We start from the raw sequence: 22874 nt of genomic DNA on the forward strand, positions 1-22874 counted from the left end.
TCCAGTCCATAGTGGGGCCAGCAGGGGATCCTGTTGCATGTAAACAAGTCGGGGTGCCGAGACGTCACCGACTGATGCATAAGGAGTGGTCCCGACTTCATAATGTAAAAATCCAGTCCATTGGGAGGCCAGCAGGGGATCATCTAAAATGGAGACAAGTCTGCAGTATAGAGACGTCACCAACTAATGCACAGAGGAGTGGTCCACCCGGGTCCCGACTTGGAACAGTTAGCGTGAACTCTGTGGAGGCTGGTCCGTGGTCATCTGATAACCCCCCCACCCCCTGGGCGACCGATGCAATGGACGTCGAGTGGATCTAGCATAATATTGTGAGAGTCTAGTCCATAGTGGATCTAACATAATAGTGTGAGAGTCCAGTCCATAGTGGATCTAACATAATAGTGAAGTGAGAGAGTCCAGTCCATGGTGGATCTAACATAATAGTGAGAGTCCAGTCCACAGTGGATCTAACATAATAGTGAGAGAGTCCAGTCCACAGTGGATCTAACATAATAGTGAGAGTCCAGTCCATAGTATATCTAACATAATAGTGAGAGAGTCCAGTCCATAGTGGATCTAACATAATAGTGAGAGTCCAGTCCATAGTGGATCTAACATAATAGTGAGAGAGTCCAGTCCATAGTGGATCTACAAACCCCGTTTCCATATGAGTTGGGAAATTGTGTTAGATGTAAATATAAACGGAATGCAATGATTTGCAAATCATTTTCAAGCCATATTCAGTTGAATATGCTACAAAGACAACATATTTGATGTTCAAACTGATAAACACTTTTTTTGGTGCAAATAATCATTAACTTTAGAATTTGATGCCAGCAACACGTGACAAAGAAGTTGGGAAAGGTGGCAATAAATACTGATAAAGTTGAGGAATGCTCATCAAACACTTATTTGGAACATCCCACAGGTGAACAGGCAAATTGGGAACAGGTGGGTGCCATGATTGGGTATAAAAGTAGATTCCATGAAATGCTCAGTCATTCACAAACAAGGATGGCGCGAGGGTCACCACTTTGTCAACAAATGTGTGAGCAAATTGTTGAACAGTTTAAGAAAAACCTTTCTCAACCAGCTATTGCAAGGAATTTAGGGATTTCACCATCTACGCTCCGTAATATCATCAAAAGGTTCAGAGAATCTGGAGAAATCACTGCACTTAAGCAGCTAAGCCCGTGACCTTCCATCCCTCAGGCTGTACTGCATTAACAAGTGACATCAGTGTGTAAAGGATATCACCACATGGGCTCAGGAACACTTCAGAAACCCACTGTCAGTAACTACAGTTGGTCGCTACATCTGTAAGTGCAAGTTAAAACTCTCCTATGCAAGGCAAAAACCGTTTATCAACAACACCCAGAAACGCAGTCGGCTTCGCTGGGCCTGAGCTCATCTAAGATGGACTGATACAAAGTGGAAAAGTGTTCTGTGGTCTGACGAGTTCACATTTCAAATTGTTTTTGGAAACTGTGGACGTCGTGTCCTCCGGACCAAAGAGGAAAAGAACCATCCGGATTGTTATAGGGGCAAAGTGTAAAAGCCAGCATGTGTGATGGTATGGGGGTGTATTAGTGCCCAAGACATGGGTAACTTACACATCTGTGAAGGCGCCATTAATGCTGAAAGGTACATACAGGTTTTGGAGCAACATATGTTGCCATCCAAGCAACGTTACCATGGACGCCCCTGCTTATTTCAGCAAGACAATGCCAAGCCACGTGTTACATCAACGTGGCTTCATAGTAAAAGAGTGCGGGTACTAGACTGGCCTGCCTGTAGTCCAGACCTGTCTCCCATTGAAAATGTGTGGCGCTTTATGAAGCCTAAAATAGCACAAGGGAGACCCCCGGACTGTTGAACAACTTAAGCTGTACATCAAGCAAGAATGGGAAAGAATTCCACCTGAGAAGCTTCAAAAATGTGTCTCCTCAGTTCCCAAACGTTTACTGAGTGTTGCTAAAAGGAAAGGCCATGTAACACAGTGGTGAACATGCCCTTTCCCAACTACTTTGGCACGTGTTGCAGCCATGAAATTCTAAGTTAATTATTATTTGCAAAAAAAAAAAAAAGTTTATGAGTTTGAACATCAAATATCTTGTCATTGTAGTGCATTCAAATGAATATGGGTTGAAAAGGATTTGCAAATCATTGTATTCCGGTTATATTTACATCTAACACAATTTCCCAACTCACATGGAAACGGGGTTTGTACCTAGAAATGTGGTTTCATTTACTCTTTCAATTTCTATTCCGTCTATTTGTATTTGACTTTCTCTTCTACTGTTACCAAATAGCATTTTTTTTTAGTTTTACCGAGATTCAACGTTTTTGTCAAACCATGACGTGTGAAGTTTTATTTGTATTTCTTTGAAAAAAACATGTCTTTGACACAAAACGTCGGCAAAGCACGGCTGTTGTTGAACAGCCACTTGTAGTCCAAAGGCAGACTCGCTAAAAGGACTACAACTCCCAACTCTTCAAGGACACACACTCGACTCAAGCGCACGAGCCTCGCGCCGCCCGCAACAGCAGCAGCTGGTGCAGCCGAGCACGCCACTTTGTCGCAGCCGGGAGGAAAAGTCCAAACAAAGCGGGTGAAACGTGCTGATGCTTGGATTCGGTGTCAGCGGCGTTTGCGCTGACTGGTTAAAGTTCTCCTAACCGGCCTTTTTTTTTTTTTTTTTTTTAACGAAAAAAAAAAGAGGGCTTTTCCCCTCAAAGTTACGCCGTAGCGGAGTCGTCTCGGTCAGGATGTCGGACTGAGACAAAGAGGTCTGCGGGCATTCCCGTCGCAGCGGTAAGTGGCACGTTTGATAAACTTCACTTTTACACTTTGTTCTTTCAAACCACAACTCGGCCGTGTTCGAGTCGTGCTGCTTTGTAAGGTAACGACGCGCTGTTTTATTCATTTCTTTAGTCTTTTAGCGTGTTAAACTTGAGTAGCTTCTCTTGCTGCTAACATGTTGGAAATAGCTACCAAATGAGAACATAGTTTGTCCGTCACTGCTTAAAAGTCCGCTTTTTAAAACACCAGCCCGTACTTAAACGCCACATTTAAATTCCCAGCACAGGAAATGGCTTAAAAATAGTTTTTATTGGAAATAAATACATACAAAAATTGTAGTAAAATGTCACCAATATTTATTAAACACAGCCGGTGGACGATAAACGCAACACGTTTTATTATTATTTTATTTATTTTTAGTTTTTTTATTGAACAACAAACATACAAACCCCGTTTCCATATGAGTTGGGAAATTGTGTTAGATGTAAATATAAACGGAATACAATGACTTGCAAATCCTTTTCAACCCATATTCAGTTGAATGCACTACAAAGACAACATATTTGATGTTCAAACTCATAAACTTTTCTTTTTTTTTTTAATTAACTCAGAATTTCATGGCTGCAACACGTGCCAAAGTAGTTGGGAAAGGGCATGTTCACCACTGTGTTACATGGCCTTTCCTTTTAACAACACTCAGTAAACGTTTGGGAACTGAGGAGACACATTTTTGAAGCTTCTCAGGTGGAATTCTTTCCCATTCTTGCTTGATGTACAGCTTAAAAAATCATTTCAGTAGGCCTTTAAAGGCCTGCTGAAATGAATTTTTTAAATTTAAACGGGAATAGCAGATCCATTCTATGTGTCATACTTGATCATTTCGCGATATTGCCATATTTTTGCTGAAAGGATTTAGTAGAGAAAATCGACGATAAAGTTCGCAACTTTTGCTCGCCGATAAAAAAAAGCCTAGCCTGTACCGGAAGTAGCGTGACGTCACAGGAGCTAGTATTCCTCACAATTCCCCATTGTTTACAATGGAGCGAGAGAGATTCGGACCGAGAAAGTGACGATTACCCCATTAATTTGAGCGAGGATGAAAGATTCGTAGATGAGGAACGTTACAGTGAGGGACTTGAGAGGCAGTGATGGACGTATCTTTTTTCGCTCTGACCGTAACTTAGGTACAAGCTGGCTCATTGGATTCCACACTCTCTCCTTTTTCTATTGTGTATCACAGATTTGTATTTTAAACCACCTCAGATACTATATCCTCTTGAAAATGAGAGTCGAGAACGCGAAATGGACATTCACAGTGACTGAACATGTAAATACACGATTAATAATATTCAGCTTTTCGAAGCTAAAAAAATAGAAGCTAACCTAGCTACGTAGCCAACGTGATGGCATAGCAGTCTCAAATGCAGATAGAAACTAAATTAAAAAAAACCCCTGACTGGATGGATAGACAGAAGATCAAAAATACTATTAAACCATGAACATGTAAATACACGATTAATAATATTCAGCTTTTCGAAGCTAAAAAAACAGAAGCTAACTTAGATGCGGCGGTGGGCTTACTCACTGTAGTGCGTCTGCTATCCTGCTCAAAACACAACACAACCTCCTGGTGTTGGTGTTGCTGTAGTCCGCCGCTCCACCGATCGCACCTACAACTTTCTTATTTGCAGTCTCCATTGTCCATTAAACAAATTGCAAAAGATTCACCAACACAGATGTCCAGAATACTGTGGAATTTTGTCGAAGAAAACAGAGGTATTTGAATTGGGTCCAAACACTTCCCTTGCCCTCGTGACGTCACGCGCATACGTCATCATACCGCGACGTTTTCGAGCGGAAGTTTCCTGGGAAGTTTAAAATTGCACTTTATAAGTTAACCCGGCCGTATTGGCATGTGTTGCAATGTTAAGATTTCATCATTGATATATAAACTATCCGACTGCGTGGTCGGTAGTAGTGGCTTTCAGTAGGCCTTTAAGTTGTTCAACAGTCCGGGTGTCCGTTGTGGTATTTTAGGCTTCATAAAGAGCCACACATTTTCAATGGGAGACAGGTCTGGACTACAGGCAGGCCAGTCTAGTACCCGCACTCTTTTACTCTGAAGCCACGTTGATGTAACACGTGGCTTGGCATCGTCTTGCTGAAATAAGCAGGGGCGTCCATGGTAACGTTGCTTGGATGGCAACATATGTTGCTCCAAAACCTGTATGTACCTTTCAGCATTAATGGCGCCTTCACAGATGTGTAAGTTACCCATGTCTTGGGCACTAATAAATGATAATAAATGATAAATGGGTTATACTTGTATAGCGCTTTTCTACCTTCAAGGTACTCAAAGCGCTTTGACAGTATTTCCACATTCACACACACATTCACACACTGATGGCGGGAGCTGCCATGCAAGGCGCTAACCAGCAGCCATCAGGAGCATGGGTGAAGTGTCTTGCCCAAGGAGACAACTGACGTGACTAGGATGGTAGAAAGTGGGGATTGAACCCCAGTAATCAGCAACCGTCCGATTGCTGGCACGGCCACTCTACCAACTTCGCCACGCCACACCCCCATACCATCACACATGCTGGCTTTTCAACTTTGCGCCTATAACAATCCGGATGGTTCTTTTCACTCTTTGGTCCGGAGGACACGACGTCCACAGTTTCCAAAAACAATTTGAAATGTGGACTCGTCAGACCACAGAACACTTTTCCACTTTGTATCAGTCCATCATAGATGAGCTCAGGCCCAGCGACGCCGACGGCGTTTCTGGGTGTTGTTGATAAACGGTTTTTCGCCTTGCATAGGAGAGTTTTAACTTGCACTTACAGATGTAGCGACCAACTGTAGTTACTGACAGTGGGTTTCTGAAGTGTTCCTGAGCCCATGTGGTGATATCCTTTACTCACTGATGTGGCTTGTTGATGCAGTACAGCCTGAGGGATGGAAGGTCACGGGCTTAGCTGCTTACGTGCAGTGATTTCTCCAGATTCTCTGAACCCTTTGATGATATTACGGAGCGTAGATGGTGAAATCCCTAAATTCCTTGCAATAGCTGCTTGAGAAAGGTTTTTCTTAAACTGTTCAACAATTTGCTCACGCATTTGTTGACAAAGTGGTGACCCTCGCCCCATCCTTGTTTGTGAATGACTGAGCATTTCATGGAATCTACTTTTATACCCAATCATGGCACCCACCTGTTCCCAATTTGCCTGTTCACCTGTGGGATGTTCCAAATAAGTGTTTGATGAGCATTCCTCAACTTTATCAGTATTTATTGCCACCTTTCCCAACTTCTTTGTCACGTGTTGCTGCCATCAAATTCTAAAGTTAATGATTATTTGCAAAAAATGTTTATCAGTTTGAACATCAAATATGTTGTCTTTGTAGCATATTCAACTGAATATGGGTTGAAAAGGATTTGCAAATCATTGTATTCCGTTTATATTTACATCTAACACAATTTCCCAACTCATATGGAAACGGGGTTTGTACATTTATAACTCACACAAAAAGTCAAGGCACTTTCAACATCAAGGAAAGAAAACAAAGCAAATGCAGAGAGTAATAATACTAAAAACATACTAAAAAAATATGAAAAAAAAAGACAAAAAGGGCTACCTATCCATCCATTTTCTACCGCTTGCCCCTTTTGGGTGGCGGGCGAAAGGCGGTTTAGACCCTGGACAAGTCGCCACCTCATTGCAGGGCCAACACAGACAGACAACATTCACACTCTTTTATTATGTTTATTTTTAAATGTTTTTATTTTGTATTGAACAACAAACATACATTTATAACTCACACAAAAAGTCAAGGCACTTTAAACATCAAGGAAAGAAATCAAAAGTAAATGCAGAGAGTAATAATACTAAAAAATATGAAAAAGACAAAAAGGGCTACCTAAATCACTTTAAATTTTTTTAACAAGGATATAAATTTAAGGGCTTTTGTACTCTTAATCATTCTCCAAGATTTGATTGAGAATTGAAACCCATTAAGCCAACTAGAAAATGTAGGCCTTACTTTCATAAATCGACATTTATGTAGAAAATGTTTTGCCTGGAGCATAATAATGTTGACAAACATTTCAATGTTAGTCGTTTACAAAAATACCAAATTTGATCTCTTCTATAGAGAATGTGGACATCTCCACAGCCGTGTTCCTCAGCCAATCTCTGATCTCCTCCCAAAACACATGGACACTCTCACATTCCACAAACAGATGATTGACATACAAATGCAACAACTACAATCACAAAAATGCCCCTTTGCTGGTGGTTAAGAGGTGCAATTACACCAAAACAATATTTTCTGTTTTTCAATCAGCAAGACTGAGATTCATTTAATCTTAATGGAGAAATCCTTCCAGGATTACAGAGTGTTAAAAAATTACAGTCAAAATGGGAGTCAATGAGATGGTAAAATGTGTATACTTAGTTTTATGTTCTATTTTAACATGTCCTATTCTGATGCGTGTTCAAAATATACAGACAACACCAACCTCCGAACGAGCCGTTTGGAATTTGCAAAACCTGATAAGTTTTCCAAACATGTGACGTCAGCCGATATCTCTGTATATTGTAAAATTTCACCCGAAAAACTTTGCGCGAGTCCGCCATGGTAGTCCAATGCTGTTGTCAATAAGCTCATTTTTTTCTCTATCCTCATGACTAGCTCGCAGTTTGCACATGCATCCTCCGCTGTTGCCAATTTTAATACAATTTAGTGTATAGTAGTAACTTATTTTTGTCGGTAGACTCTATATGGAAGCGCTAAAAACATTGCTGACGAGGAGATGAGTCTGTCCAAGTAATTTTGAAATGTAGAATTTTGATGAAGAACGCGTCATAAAACAAATGGACTACCGTATTTTCCGCACCATAAGGCGCCCCGTGTTATTAGCCGCACGTTCAATGAACGGCATATTTCAAAACTTTGTTTACCTATTAGCCGCCCCGTGCTATTAGCCGCACCTACGCTACGCTAAAGGGAATGTCAACAAAACAGTCAGATAGGTCAGTCAAACTTAGGGATGATGTTTGATAAGGAATTATCGAGTTCGAGCCTATTATCGAATCCTCATATCGAACCGATTTCTTATCGATTCTCTTATCGAGTCCAGATAGGTTGTTGTATATGGAAAAAAACACACAATATTTGGTTTAACAAAAGCTCACTTTTATTATATAATAAAAAAATAAAATCTAATAAATAAATAAATATTGACTGTTACCCACCTAAAAAAACAAATAAATAAATATTGACTGTTGTTACCCAAAGTATATTAAGTGGGATTTTTCAGAGAAACAAATATATACAGTAACACAAAAACAACCTGTCTCTGTGATCACTACAGGTGTATAAATAATAATATAGTGTTAAATAAAATCAGTCCCTTGGGCACAAAACTGAAAATAATACAGCTCTCCAAAAAGTGCGCTTCTGCTGCTATTTGACATAACTGTTTGTTATGATGCTTTGACATTTTTGCACTTTATTTCTTTATTGAAAAAAGTTCTTAGCAAATGTGGTTACAATGCTAAAAAAATGAAAAGTTAAAGCTAAAAAAAGAAATACACTTTATTGAGTTAACATTATTTCTTTATAGGAGGAAAAATGTTATGAGCGAGAGAATATAACAACTACACTACCCAGCATGCAACGGGAGTTACGAGCATGCGCGGTAGCCCCGAAAAGTGTTGCATGTTGCCACGCTGTGAAAGTAAACGTCAAGAACTCAGCCAACACGCCTCGTCTGCATTATTTATAATTAGACAGACAACACATCTACAGTGTGATTTTGTAACGTTTACAAGGAAAGAAAAACAAAAGTTAAAAAAGGGAGATATGTTGTATATATATGTATGTGCTGCGGTTGTTTTAAGAACGTTGCGACAGCTGCCGTAAAGGAGGTGCGTTGCTAGCCTGGTTGCTATGTTTCCGGTTGGTCGTAAAAGTGTCCGTCATGTGTTTTACCCTGCTAAAATCTCTCAGTAAATTTATTCGATGGACGATAGCTTTTGTTTTGAACTTTATTACACCTTGGAGCGCTTTTTCCCGTCCATTGTTTTCCTGCTTTCGCTATCTGCGCCTAATGACTGAGCTACGTGACGTCAATTCTTGTGATGTCCCTTGGAGCATTTCTGGTCGGGACGGGATTCGAATAAAGAATCAACTCTTTTCCTTTACTATAGTGGTCTCGATAACGGGTACCGGTTCTCAAAAAGGGATTCGAGTCCGAGGACTCGGTTCTTTTCTTATCAAACAACCGGGAAAACCGGTTTCGAGTATCATCCCTAGTCAAACTTTAATAATATATTACAAACCAGCGTTCTAACAACTCTGTTCACTCCCAAAGTGTAATGTGCAAATGTGCAATCACAAAAATAGTAAAACTCAAAATAGTGCAGAGCAATAGCAACATCAATAACTCAACGTTCCTCGAACGTTAATGTCACACAACACACAAAATAAACATTTAAAGCTCACTTTCTGAAGTTATTACTCATCCACAAATCCCTCGAATTCTTTTTCTTCGGTGTGCTTCACTTGTTTTTTGACACCATCTGTGAAGTGGACGCGCATGCAGTCGTAGATCAACAGGGACGTAGCTGCGTGAAAAAAGTCACCCGGTGTCTTCGCTCATCTTTTCTTCATTCATCCATCCCTTCGAGTTAGCTTTTATGATGACGCCGGCTGGAAAGTTCTCTTTTGGCAAGGTCTTCCTTTTGAATATCACCGTGGGTGGAAGTTTCTGGCCGTTAGCATGGCAAGCTAGAACCACGGTGAAGACGACTTCATATTCCCTGTGGTGCGAATATTCACCGTACGTGTTCCCGTTGTAACCACAGTGCGGTTCACATGAATATCAAAAGTCAGTGGAACCTTGTACGCGTGTCTCTTAGTAGGAGACATTTTGTGGTCTTTACAGAAACACACAAATGAAATGAAACGTAATATCCGCGCGCTTCTTCTTCTACGGGGGCGGGTGCGGTTGCTTACAGTAGAAGAAGCGCTTCCTCTTCTATGGGGCGGTTGCTTACCGTAGAAGAAGAAGCGCTTCCTCTTCTACGGGGAAAAAAGATGGCGGCTGTTTACCGTAGTTGCGAGACCTAAACTTTATGAAAATAAATATTAATTTTAATCCATATATAAGGCGCACCGGGTTATTAGCCGCACTGTCAGCTTTTGAGAAAAATTGTGGTTTTTAGGTGCGGCTTATGGTGCGGAAAATACGGTACTTGATAACAGTACACACCAATAGCCTCATTGGTCTAAAGCTAACATTAGCTATTAGCTACATAAATAGTTTGCTCCAAAATAATGTAAAATATTATGGCCAAGTGTTTCATTAATTTTTTTTCATGTATTTATTTATTTCAGGCAATGACATAAAAAAAGTACAAAGTTGACAACACATAATATAAAAATTAATATAGTGCAAAAGGTAATGTATAGTATGTAATGCATGATTGTCCAGTTTCGCCTGAAAGGGAGTGGGAAGAAGATAACTTATTTAATCCCACCCCCAGTTCTCCATTCAGTGATTATTCACATGAGTTTCACTCTTACTCTGTTCAAGGATTATAATACAGATGTTGTATCATAGTGGCATTATTACAGGTAACAATAATTATTACACTGTAACAATAATTTGTATCAACAATGTAGGAATAATGAATATACCAACAATGGTAATAGACAACATAGCAATAATGGTAAGGAAACATTGAGCACATGTTATCACTTTGAGACAGAGTACAGCAGCAGGTCAATTTAAAGACCCTCATCTCTATATTTGAACCAGACCCCATGTTTGTATAATAGTTTAAATCCATTAATAGTTTGGCATTGCTTGTGTTGTAAGTCCAGTTTGTTCCATAGTTTTACTCCGCATACAGACACACAAAAACGTTTACGAGTGGTTTGAGCTCTCGGCAATAAGAAATATCCAATGTTAAAGGCATAAAGAAAAATTTACCTTTTTTTATTCTGCCTTTTCAAAAGTCAGCCAACTTCATTCTGGGCATGCCACTTACATCTTTTAAATGATGATTGTAATCTACATATAACACTCTTCCTTTTAGTCTAGGGAAGTCAACATGTGTTGGATATATTTTTATTATACATTTTTTGTGGCTTTTGCTCCATACTTTCATTCATAACCTGTTTTTTGAAGGTTCGTGTGTGGAAGCGTCCCCTTTTAAATCCTCCATGCCCCACCCTTTCCAAAAGTATCAGAATGTGTATATTTTCAAACCGTTAGACATATACAGTACAGGCCAAACGTTTGGACACACCTTCTCATTCAATGCGTTTTATTTATTTTCATGACTATTCACATTGTAGATTGTCATTGAAAGCATCAACACTATGAATGAACACATGTGGAGTTATGTAGTTTACAAAAAATTGTAAAATAACTGAAAACACGTTTTATATTCCAGTTTCTTCAAAATAGCCACCCTTTTCTCTGATTACTGCTTTGCACACTCTTGGCATTCTTTCGATGAGCTTCAAGCACACCTGTGAAGTGACAACCATTTCAGGTGACTACCTCTTGAAGCTCATCGAAAGAATGCCAAGAGTGTGCAAAGCAGTAATCAGAGAAAAGGGTGGCTATTTTGAAGAAACTAGAATATAAAACATGTTTTCAGTTATTTCACCTGTTTTTGTTAAGTACATAACTCCATATGTGTTCATTCATAGTGTTGATGACTTCAGTGACAATCTACAATGTAAATAGTCATGAAAATAAAGAAAACGCATTGAATGAGGAGAAGGTGTGTCCAAAATTTTGGCCTGTACTGTATTTATTGAGGAAGAACATCGGCAAAATGTTTTTTCAGTCACAATCGAAAATAAATTCCAGGATCTATACAGAGCCGTATAGAAGAAAAAAAAAGTCAACATATATCTCATTATACATACAATGTATAATGTGATGTGGAGGGGGGGAGGTTAGGTTTGGTTAATATCAACACTTCAGTCATCAACAATTGCATCATCAGAGAAATGGAATTTGAAACAGTGTAGGACTGACTTGGTAGGATATGTACAGCAAGTAGTGGACATAGAGAGAGAGAGAGATCAGAAAGCATAAGAACAAGTATCTACATTTGATTATTTACAATCCGGGGAGGTGGGATGTGGAAGGGGGAGGGTGTTAGTTAAGGGTTGAAGTTGCCTGGAGGTGTTCTTTTAGTGCGGTTTTGAAGGGGGATAGAGATGCCCTTTCTTTTACACCTGTTGGGAGTGCATTCCATATTGATGTGGCATAGAAAGGGAATGAGTTAAGACCTTTGTTAGATCGGAATCTGGGTTTAACGTGGTTAGTGGAGCTCCCCCCGGTGTTGTGGTTATGGCGGTCATTTACGTTAAGGAAGTAGTTTGACATGTACTTCGGTATCAGGGAGGTGTAGCGGATTTTATAGACTAGGCTCAGTGCAAGTTGTTTTACTCTGTCCTCCACCCTGAGCCAGCCCACTTTGGAGAAGTGGGTAGGAGTGAGGTGGGATCTGGGTTGGAGGTCTAGAAGTAATCTGACTAGCTTGTTCTGGGATGTTTGGAGTCTAGGATGTTTTGTCTGTGCAAAATGGCTTGGAAATCAAAAACCGAATGTAAGGTAACCCCAAGATATTCCTAAAATGTACTGGTGAAAAATTCCAAGGTTTTTTAAAATACCATTGAGGTTTTCAGTTGTGTTACCTATAAAGACCTAATGCCTGTGAGAAGTACATGTATGTCTCATAAACCATGTCAGAATGACAAAATCAAACACTTGTGTCTCTCAGGAGGTACAACTTGATTCTGGAAGTCTTCTCTGGATGGGAAAAAATGGAAAGGGAGTTGCAATGGTGGAAAGGACAGCTAGCTGCAGACATCCATCAATCCCTCCGCATCAAGGTAAGTCTGCCGTTCAGAACAGGGCTTACCAGAGAACCAGGGCCGCAACGGGGGACGGCGATGCTCTGTTGGTAGAGCGGCCGTGCCAGCAACTTGAGGGTTCCTGGTTCGATCCCTAGCTTCTGCCATCCTAGTCATGTCCGTTGTGCCCTTGAGCAAGGATGGGTCGTGGTTAGGGCCTTGCATGGCAGCTCCCGCCATCAGTGTGTGAGTGTGTGTGTGAATGGGGGAATGTGGAAATAGTGTCAAAGCGCTTTGAGTACCTCGAAGGTAAAAAGCGAATAAAGTATAACCCATTTACCATTTAACAAAAATCTATAGACACTTTTTTCTGTAAATAACTCAGTGGAATTAAATGTAAATATATATCCAGTTGGTAAAGAATGTGTTTTTGTTCCGTTTATTTTATAGAATCAATTGATTTAACTCTGATGTGACCTCTGGTTCAAAAGGTGGTCTGCGTGTAGATAAGTAGACAACGTTTTTCTCACCTGGGCTGCTGGAAAAAAATTCCTAAAGAAGATAGTAAGGAGACAAGAAAGCAAAAATAATCCAAAGTGACACTCAAAATATGGTTTGGTGGCTTCCACGCTAATGCGAGAAACTTGTATTTCCTTTGTGTGTGGGGCGAAGTTTTGTTTGTCACTTTTGATTTTGAACTTAAAGGAACTACCAGAACCTTCCACAATACCCTTGAAGACATTGCCATTACCATCCAATTCAGAAACCAGAGTCTCTGTACTGACCGCCACCAAAAAGCAATGGTGAAAGCACAATTCGCCTGTCACTCATGCACAACAAACCACGCTATTACCATCTTCTCTTTGGAAAACAAACTCCAAGCACGCAGTGTTGAGTCAGTATTCATAAATATTGGAAACCACTGATTTAAAACACAACATGTAAGAATATATTAGATTTTGTTGTTTGTAATGTAGATGGCACCCACAAGGAATAGGACAAAGTAGACCCTGAAATTGCTCTGCTTCTGCTGTAGTATCCCCCTTCACACCGCCTGTCTCACTGTTATGTATAAACAGAACCGACACGGAACGGGATGACCCAGCATTTTCCATCTGTTATCCTAAAACTAGTGCTGATGTTGTCTGAATGGCGCACACAGCTGTACAGCAATACAGTTGCGTAAAGTTCCCTCATACTTTCCTGAAAACCCTATAAAAGATATGTGTGTGTTTTATATATTCCTTAGGTCAGGAAAACACACAGAGGCTATTTTATCCCTACAGGTCTGTTTCAGGTGAAATGGACCTGTAGGGATAAAATGGCCTCCGTGTGTTTTTTCCTGACCTAAGGAATATTCCGCTCTGCTCCGGGCACTGTTTAACGGATAAACCACAGCAACCTCGGCTATGTATATATATATACACACGCACACACATACAGTACAGGCCAAAAGTTTGGACACACCTTCTCATTCAATGCGTTTTCTTTATTTTCATGACTATTTACATTGTAGATTGTCACTGAAGGCATCAAAACTATGAATAAACACATGTGGAGTTATGTACTTAACAAAAAAAGGTGAAATAACTGAAAATATGTTTTATATTTTAGTTTCTTCAAAATAGCCACCATTTGCTGTGATTACTGCTTTGCACACTCTTGGCATTCTCTCAATGAGCTTCAAGAGGTAGTCACCTGAAATGGTTTTGACTTCACAGGTGTGCCTTATTAGGGTTGATTAGTGGAATTTCTTGCTTTATCAATGGGGTTGGGACTATCAGTTATGTTGCGAATGGGAAGGTGTGTCCAAACTTGTATTATTTTCAATTTTAAAAGAGTAAGACTTTTTAAAGTACTTCTTTGTGACATTATTTATATTTTGGGGCTTTTCAACACTACATAAGCCCCTATTTTAAAAAATAAAAAACAACAACAAAATCATTTCTTTAAAGCGTATATTTTAAGCAGTATTTCAATATTATTTTTGTTAAGTGCTAAGACAGAGCAATGCTTGGCAGTGACATAGATTTTCATGCAGTTTTTTTCTATAGTGTCAGATTTAAAACAAAATCTGGTACTCCAGGGGCCGTACTTATCAAGCTTCTTAGAATTACTCCTAAGAAGTCTGCTAAGAGTTGACTTAAGAGTAAATAAATTCTAAGCTGAAAGCTGCACTTAAAAGTTAGTTATCAAGCGTCTTACTCACACTTTCAGCGAAGTGTAGGACTGAATCTTAAGTGTCACACTCAGAGCTGAATTACGACATTACTATGTGCCGTAAGCGGAATTTTAGGTGACGTCATTTCTGTGTCCATAGAAATGACCAATCATGGAATGGAATCCGTTGTCTAAGAATAAAGAAATATCTTGGAAATATTTAAGTGGACAATGGGAGTGTATATTTTGACAATAAGCTACAAAATAATACAAAACAAACTAGTCCCTGCCGGCACTCACGCTACCGCTCCCTCTCTTCTATCGCCCACACACTCACTGACGTCACTCACCTCACGGCCACACACATACGCTACTGTCATAACATTTTCTTTCCAATTCATTAATTAGGCAACTAATTTGAAACTGGTGTGGATGGCTCTATATATACTAGCCCACTGCAGACACATTCAGAAATCAACAAGGAATCGAAAAGTATTAAATCTGTGACAAAAATAATATCCGCTCTGTCTAAACGATACCGTTTGATCAGCTGCTCGTCATAAAAAAAAACAAAAAACATTGTTCCGTTCCCTGAACGTTCGCGCACGTCTCTCTCGCCTCAGTGCCATCCCCTGCTGGCAACTCCTAACCACTTAAGACACCTCTGAAGGTCTCTTAAATATCGTGGAGAGTAGGAGTGATTCTTAGACTTAAGAACGTTGATAAAAAGCTTTTATTCTTAAGTTTGAGAGTAGGACTACATTTCGCAAATTCTCAGGACTTAAGTGTAAAATGGCACTCTAAGAAGCTTGATAAGTACGGCCCCACGTCCCTAAAATCCCTCAAACTGATGTAAATGTATATTTTCACTCACTTTGAACAGGAAAATCTTCAAAAACTTCTGCCTAAAATAAACTTATCAACTTAAAAAACAGTATAAGCATATCCGTTCATTTATTTTTCACCATTATAAACATTTAAAACATTGATAGTGACATACACCAGGGCTGAACGATTTCGGAAAATAATCTAATGAGTTTTTCGTCAATACTGGAACTACAAATTAATATGCAATCATTTTTTTAAAAGTCCTTTTCATGTATTTTTCAACAAACACTAGCAATGAATCAATATCTATTGCAATAAACAATATCACATTTTTTTTTACATACACATGTATTCTTTCTTCTTCACAATATAATTATAAATAAATAAATAAATAAATGGGTTATACTTGTATAGCGCTTTTCTACCTTCAAGGTACTCAAAGCGCTTTGACAGTATTTCCACATTCACCCATTCACACACACATTCACACACTGATGGCGGGAGCTGCCATGCAAGGCGCTAACCAACAGCCATCAGAGGCAAAGGGTGAAGTGTCTTGCCCAAGGACACAACGGACGTAACTAGGATGGTAGAAGGTGGGGATTGAACCCCAGTAACCAGCAACCCTCCGATTGCTGGCACGGCCACTCTACCAACTTCGCCACGCCGTCACGCCCCGCCATCCATCCATATTCTACCGCTTGTCGGTGTTGCGGAGGTGCTAGAACCTATCCCAGCTGCATTCGGGCGCGAAGAAGGACAAGTTGCCACCTCATCGCAGGTCACAATACAATTATAAACTTACTAAATAATTTGAATTGCGGTCTTGTCAACACAGTGCTTTTATTGTGAAGGGTGGACTAGTGTTGTGTCACTGCGTAAAGCGCTTTGAGTCACTAGGGAAAAAGCACTATATAAATATAATTCATTTCACTTCACTAATTCACTTGTTTGTCTTTTAGTTTGGGCGTTTTGTCACATTGCAATGCAATTACCGTATTTTTCGGAGTATAAGTCGCTCCGGAGTATAAGTCGCACCGGCTGAAAATGCATAATAAAGGAAAAAAACATATATAAGTCGCACTGGAGTATAAATCGCATTTTTTGGGGAAATTTATTTGATAAAACCCAACACCAAGAATAGACATTTGAAAGGCAATTTAAAATAAATAAAGAATAGTGAACAACAGGCTGAATAAGTGTATGTTATATGAGGCATAAATAACCAACTAAAAACTGCCTGGTATGTTAACGTAACATATTATGGTAAGAGTCATTCAAATAACTATAACATATAGAACATGCTATACATTTACCAAACAATCTGTCACTCCTAATCGCTAAATCCCATGAAATCTTATACGTCTAGTCTCTTACGTGAATGAGCTAAATAATATTATTTGATATTTTATGGTAATGTTTTAATAATTTCACACATAAGTCGCTCCTGAGTATAAGTCGCACCCCCGGCCAAACTATGAAAAAAAACTGCGACTTATAGTCCGAAAAATACGGTAATCGTTCATCCGTAACAAACTCAACCATTTTAGTAGCAAGATAGTCTTGCATAAAATGGTTAAAAATAAGACATTTTGCTGCATGCTTTGGATGGGGAAAAGTAGCAATGTCTGGTGTACAAATATAGAAATGAAAACTTGAAGGCCAGTAGTCCAAATTTAAATTGTAACAAAGAATAAACATTCTAAATAAATGTGTGGTAAAAAAAAATGCATTTTTGGTGGTTTTCAATGGAATATTTTTTGTCGTTAGGAACAAAATATGTGCAATACGCATTTTCTTTTTTATCTTAAAGGCCAGAGAGAAAATATAATTACATGGAACACTTAGATAATGGATGGATGGATGGGCAATAGTCTATTTAAAATGATCTCAATGGGATTACATGGATTAAGTAAGGCTCATTAATTGTGAATGTCTTAATTAACTTTAAACATGATCATATATATTTTCCCTTGTGCCACTTCAATAGAGATGTGTCACTTGACTGGCGTCTCCCAGTTGTGGCTCTCGTGCTAGCGTCACACGGAGGGAGAAGATTACAGATGGCCATTTGAGATATCCTGTGGCAGGGATTGTGTGCAGTATGAAGGCATCGTCTTGTGATAGGGGCGTTCATGAAACATTCACTGGTGCAAACATCGATTCAGCGCACAGTGTGTGATTCAGAGTGAGCTGTCAGCTGGCTTGAATGTCTGCATGCAGACTGAGCCACAAATAAAGCCATAAAGCCTGATGTCAGAGATGACCCGTTGTGTGTTTTGTGACTGTCACAGGAGCTACACACACACCAACAATGGACCATGGAGCAGTTATTTGTGAGATAAATGTTTCCATATGTGTGTGTTTGCTTAAAAATGACACAAGACTATTGAAAGATTTTATTGCATTTGCTTTTTTATTGTGGCCAAATGATTGTGTTCTGGACAGTGTTGTGCACCTCCTGTCAACAGCACTGAGACATACAGTACATGAGGGAGTTAATTAAGATGGTACACAATTTGTGGAACATTGTTGAATTTGTTTATCTTTTAGCTGGAAATGACACATAGGAAGTTGCAAAAATATTGTCAAACGATATTAAGGGGGAACTGGACTTTTTGGGGGATTTTGCCCATCATTCTCAATCTTTATTTGTGACAAGAGCACATGTTTTATTTTATTTTTATGCATTCTAAATAGGAAAACAATTACCAGTCGAGACATCTAACAATGTAGCGAATTAGATTAATTAATTCTGCCTATAAAGCCCTCTAAAAATCTTCCAAAAAGCGCCCACCATGCACCATTTACATGTCATGGCCTGCATATTGGCCAAGTATTGGTGATATTGTTATTGCAAGAGCTAACATTAACTACTTTTAGTAACACAGCTCCTTGATCATGAAGGTACTACAGCTCTTGACCTACTAAGGTGCTACATCGCTTTTGAGTTGGTAAAGGCGTGTGCTGGATTATAAATCATGCCTCACACGTGTATAGTAAAAGGTTGTGGCCATAAGCCGAGAAGTTGGTCAACTTTAATTTCAGCTCAGACCCAAAAACATTGCTAGGAAAACACGCCAGAAGCTCCCATCATTTTTTTTTTACATGAGTGAGAATTATGAAGAATTTTTCACCTAAACGGGGAGTACAAGTCTTGTGCTGAAAGATATAAACAGCCCATCTGTCGGCATCCCTGTAAGAGTGGACATTGTACAGTAAGGGATTTTTAAAATTATGTTCCCAGTTTGTATTTCTTGCTTGTATTGATGCTTTGTGTTTTACTATAGCTAAATCTGCTAAGCACACAGCTTCTAAAACTTGTAGCTCATCTTTCTTACTTTCAGGCTCAAAAAGCTATTGTTCTGGATCATCATTTGTCCCAAAGTAGTCATTGTTTGCTTTCACAAAGTCTGCAATGATTAGTGGTTGTTGTTTTTTATGAAGAACATAGCGATACATTCGGTGAAATCGATGGGTTGCCCAAAAAAGTTCCGGCAATGATTAAAATGATCAAAATACATAAATATTGCACGTTATCGTGAATGTTCCAGTTACTACATTACGTCTATTGGAAGTTTATTTTTAGGCGGAATAGATCCAATCCCATCACCTTCATTGTTAGCCACCTCATGCTACTTGACAGGCAACATTCCATAAAAAAATGCAGTTATCCTTTAAGAAAATAAATACGCTCTTCGTTATTATACCTATTGTCACTTTCATGTGTCATTTTTCTTCAAAAGACAACATTTTAACACATAAAGAAAATCATAGTAGCTAGTAGTTTTTTGTGTAAAGCTTCTTGCCTGCTTTGAAACAAACAACAACGATGCTGCAAACAATATCTAACCTCCCTTAGTGAGATAATGAAATAAGTCATTCTTCAACAAAAGTCGGTAAGATACAGGTTTTACCTTTTCAGCATTTGTTTACAGTACACCATAGCAGTTGTATCCTAAACGAATGCAAGCAGCGTTGTTTCTGAAGTCAGTTTACATGATAATGCCATTGTTGCCTGAAACATTTGAGAAGTAATTGTCTATATATGTATAGTATCCACAGTACAACCAAAAGATTAATGGCACATGTACTAGCGTTTTTGCTTATGACACTTGTTCCGTAAAGTGTACATTTTACTGTGTCCAGTAAAGTACCAATTGTTTTATAAGTCTCCATTCACATGTCACTTGCCTTAGAGGAGCTTACTTCAATATAAATTATAGTATTTGGGTGATAAACAGCGGTTTTGTTGTGAACACAGTCGTGATTTTACATAATTGTAATAGACGTATTTCGTAGTTCTGTCAAGTAATTATTTATGATCTGTAATAAATGTTCTAATCTCACCTAAAATGCTGATAAAAGCCCTAAATTTCAGATTTAATTTAAATGAATTACATTCTTAAGATGGGTATTTTAATAAAAAAGTGGCTTTATGAAGTAATTTATTGTTTTTAACAGACTTGAACAGATGCAGTATTTTTTATTTACTAAAATAAAACATCAGGTCCATATAAAGTAGGGCTGTGAATCTTTGGGTGTCCCACGATTCGATTCAATATCGGTTCTTGGGGTCACGATTCGATTCAAAATCGATTTATTTTTTTTCAATTCAACACGATCCTCGATTCAAAAACGATTTTTTCCCGACTCAAAACGATTCTCTATTCATTCAATACATAGATTTCAGCAGGATCTACCCCAGTCTGCTGACAGGCAAGCATAGTAGATTTTTGTAAAAAGCTTTTATAATTGTAAAGGACAATGTTTTATCAACTGATTGGAATAATGTAAATTTGTTTTAATTATTAAATGAACCAAAAATATGACTTATTTTATCTTTGTGAAAATATTGGACACAGTGTGTTGTCACGCTTATGACATGCGATGCAAGTGTAAGCCACTGTGACACTATTGTTCGTTTATTTTTATTTTTATAAATGTCTAATGATAATGTCAATGAGGGATTTTTAATCACTGCTATGTTGAAATTGTAACTAATATTGATACTGTTGTTAATATTCATTTTTGTTTCACTACTTTTGGTTTGTTCTGTGTCGTGTTTGTGTCTCCTCTCAATTGCTCTGTTTATTGCAGTTCTGAGTGTTGCTGGGTCGGGTTTGGTTTTGGAATTGGATTGCATTGTTATGGTATTGCTGTGTATTGTCTTGATGGATTGATTAATTAAAAAAATAAAAATAAATAAATACATAAAAAAAAAATAAAATCGATTTTTTTAAAAATGGGAATCGATTCTGAATCGCACAACGTGAGAATCGCGATTCGAATTCGAATCGATTTTTTTCCCACGCCCCTAATATAAAGTATTAAAGTTATTGCATCAAAAACAGTAAGAACTATTTTCTGAGCAAAATGCATTCAATGTTTAACTTGCTTTTCCAATCAATCAACTTTTATTCATCTAACCCTTAATCACCAGTGCCTCAAAGGGCTTCACAAACTCCTAACATCCCCTGATCAGATATAATACAATAATTAAAACAGACCCATCAATCACAGTGCTCGCATATGTTACCAATAGTGGATTAAGAGAATACATTTAACAAATGTGTATACTCATCACATTTCCATGTTAAACTTTGTAAAATGGATCAGAGAAAACGTAGCCTTTGATTGGTTTTCGTGACTCTCAATGACACGTCTCCTACACGTACATTATATCATGTCTTAAACATCATCATCATCATCATTTCTTTTTATTCCTTTCATGAAAATGCATATATACAAGCCACGTACAGTTGACACTGTTTCATTGTTTTTTTGTGTCTTATACATTTCCATGATCAGAAAGGAGCAGATGGAAGAATAATATTCTTATATTTATCTGCCCCCTTTTTTAACACAAATTATTTTAGATGACTTCATCACTGTTCCCTCCATCAACACCCGAACTCCAACATACTTTTACATTTTCGTTTAAGCATTTTCAAAATGACACGTCCAATCAAAATCAAAAATCAGTTTGATATAATGCCAGTTGTCTCTTTACATTATTTAACGACAGAACATATACTTATTTACTCAGGAGTTATGGTTTCATTTCGTCCAATGGCAGACATGCGAGTGTTCCACTTATGGGGCGCACGTGTGATTAACATTCTCCTCCATAGAATTGTGCTCTGATTTTAATTATAATGTACACATCATTGTTCATGGAATGTATCACTATACTGGTGCACAGGTGTTTTGTAATAGTATAAAGTCAGCTTAAAGGCCTACTGAAATGAATTTTTTTTATTTAAACGGGAATAGCAGATCCATTCTATGTGTCATACTTGATCATTTCGCGATATTGCCATATTTTTGCTGAAAGGATTTAGTAGAGAAAATCGACGATAAAGTTCGCAACTTTTGCTCGCTGATAAAAAAAAAACCTTGCCCCTACCGGAAGTAGCGTGACGTCACAAGCGGTAGTGCTGCTCACAATTCCCCGTTGTTTACAATGGAGCGAGAGATATTAGGAGCGAGAAAGTGACGATTACCCCATTAATTTGAGCGAGGATGAACGATTCGTGGATGAGGCACGTTAGAGTGAAGAACTAGAGGCAGTGCCGGACGTATTTTTTTTCGCTCTGACTGTAACTTAGGTACAAGCTGGCTCATTGGATTCCACACGCTCTCCTTTTTCTATTGTGGATCACGGATTTGTATTTCAAACCACCTCGGATACTATATCCTCTTGAAAATGAGAGTCGAGCACGCGAAATGGACATTCAGAGTGACTTTTATCTCCACAACAATACATCGGTGACACACTTAGCTACTGAGCTAACGTGATAGCATCGTTCTCAAATGCAGATAGAAACAAAAGAATTAAACCCCTGACTGGAAGGATAGACAGAAGATCAACAATACTATTAAACCATGTACATGTAACTACACGGTTACATCAACAGCCGTGCTCACCTGCGTTCCAGCGATCGGCGGCGCGACGAAGGACTTCACCCATCATCGACGAAGCTCTTAGCATGAGCTAACGTGATAGCATCTGTCTCAAATGCAGATAGAAACAAAATAAATAAATCCCTGACTGGAAGGATAGACAGAAGATCAACAATACTACTATCAGGAGATACCGAACCAAACACTGGACATGTAAATACACGGTTAATGTGTATTTGATGCCTGTCGAAGCCTAGCAATGCTGTTGCTAACGACGCTAACTTAACAACGG

At 38.7% G+C, this 22874-nt stretch overlaps 1 protein-coding gene across 2 annotated transcripts in view; it reads left to right on the plus strand.

Moving 5' to 3' along the window:
* The first annotated feature begins 2433 nt into the window (after window positions 1-2433).
* LOC133649102 (cyclin-J-like) overlaps window positions 2434-22874 on the plus strand; it is a 68440-nt gene continuing 47999 nt past the window's right edge. Inside the window, exons 1-2 of one of the 2 annotated variants that reach the window (XM_062045894.1) lie at window positions 2434-2815; window positions 12616-12727. In XM_062045894.1, coding sequence (XP_061901878.1) covers window positions 12659-12727 — 69 coding nt within the window. In that variant the 5' untranslated portion in view covers window positions 2434-2815; window positions 12616-12658. The remainder of the gene's footprint in view (window positions 2816-12615; window positions 12728-22874) is intronic. The other variant, XM_062045893.1, reaches the window with a different exon arrangement.

Source organism: Entelurus aequoreus, linkage group LG04, assembly GCF_033978785.1.
Source record: "Entelurus aequoreus isolate RoL-2023_Sb linkage group LG04, RoL_Eaeq_v1.1, whole genome shotgun sequence".
Classification (NCBI taxonomy): Eukaryota; Metazoa; Chordata; class Actinopteri; order Syngnathiformes; family Syngnathidae; genus Entelurus; species Entelurus aequoreus.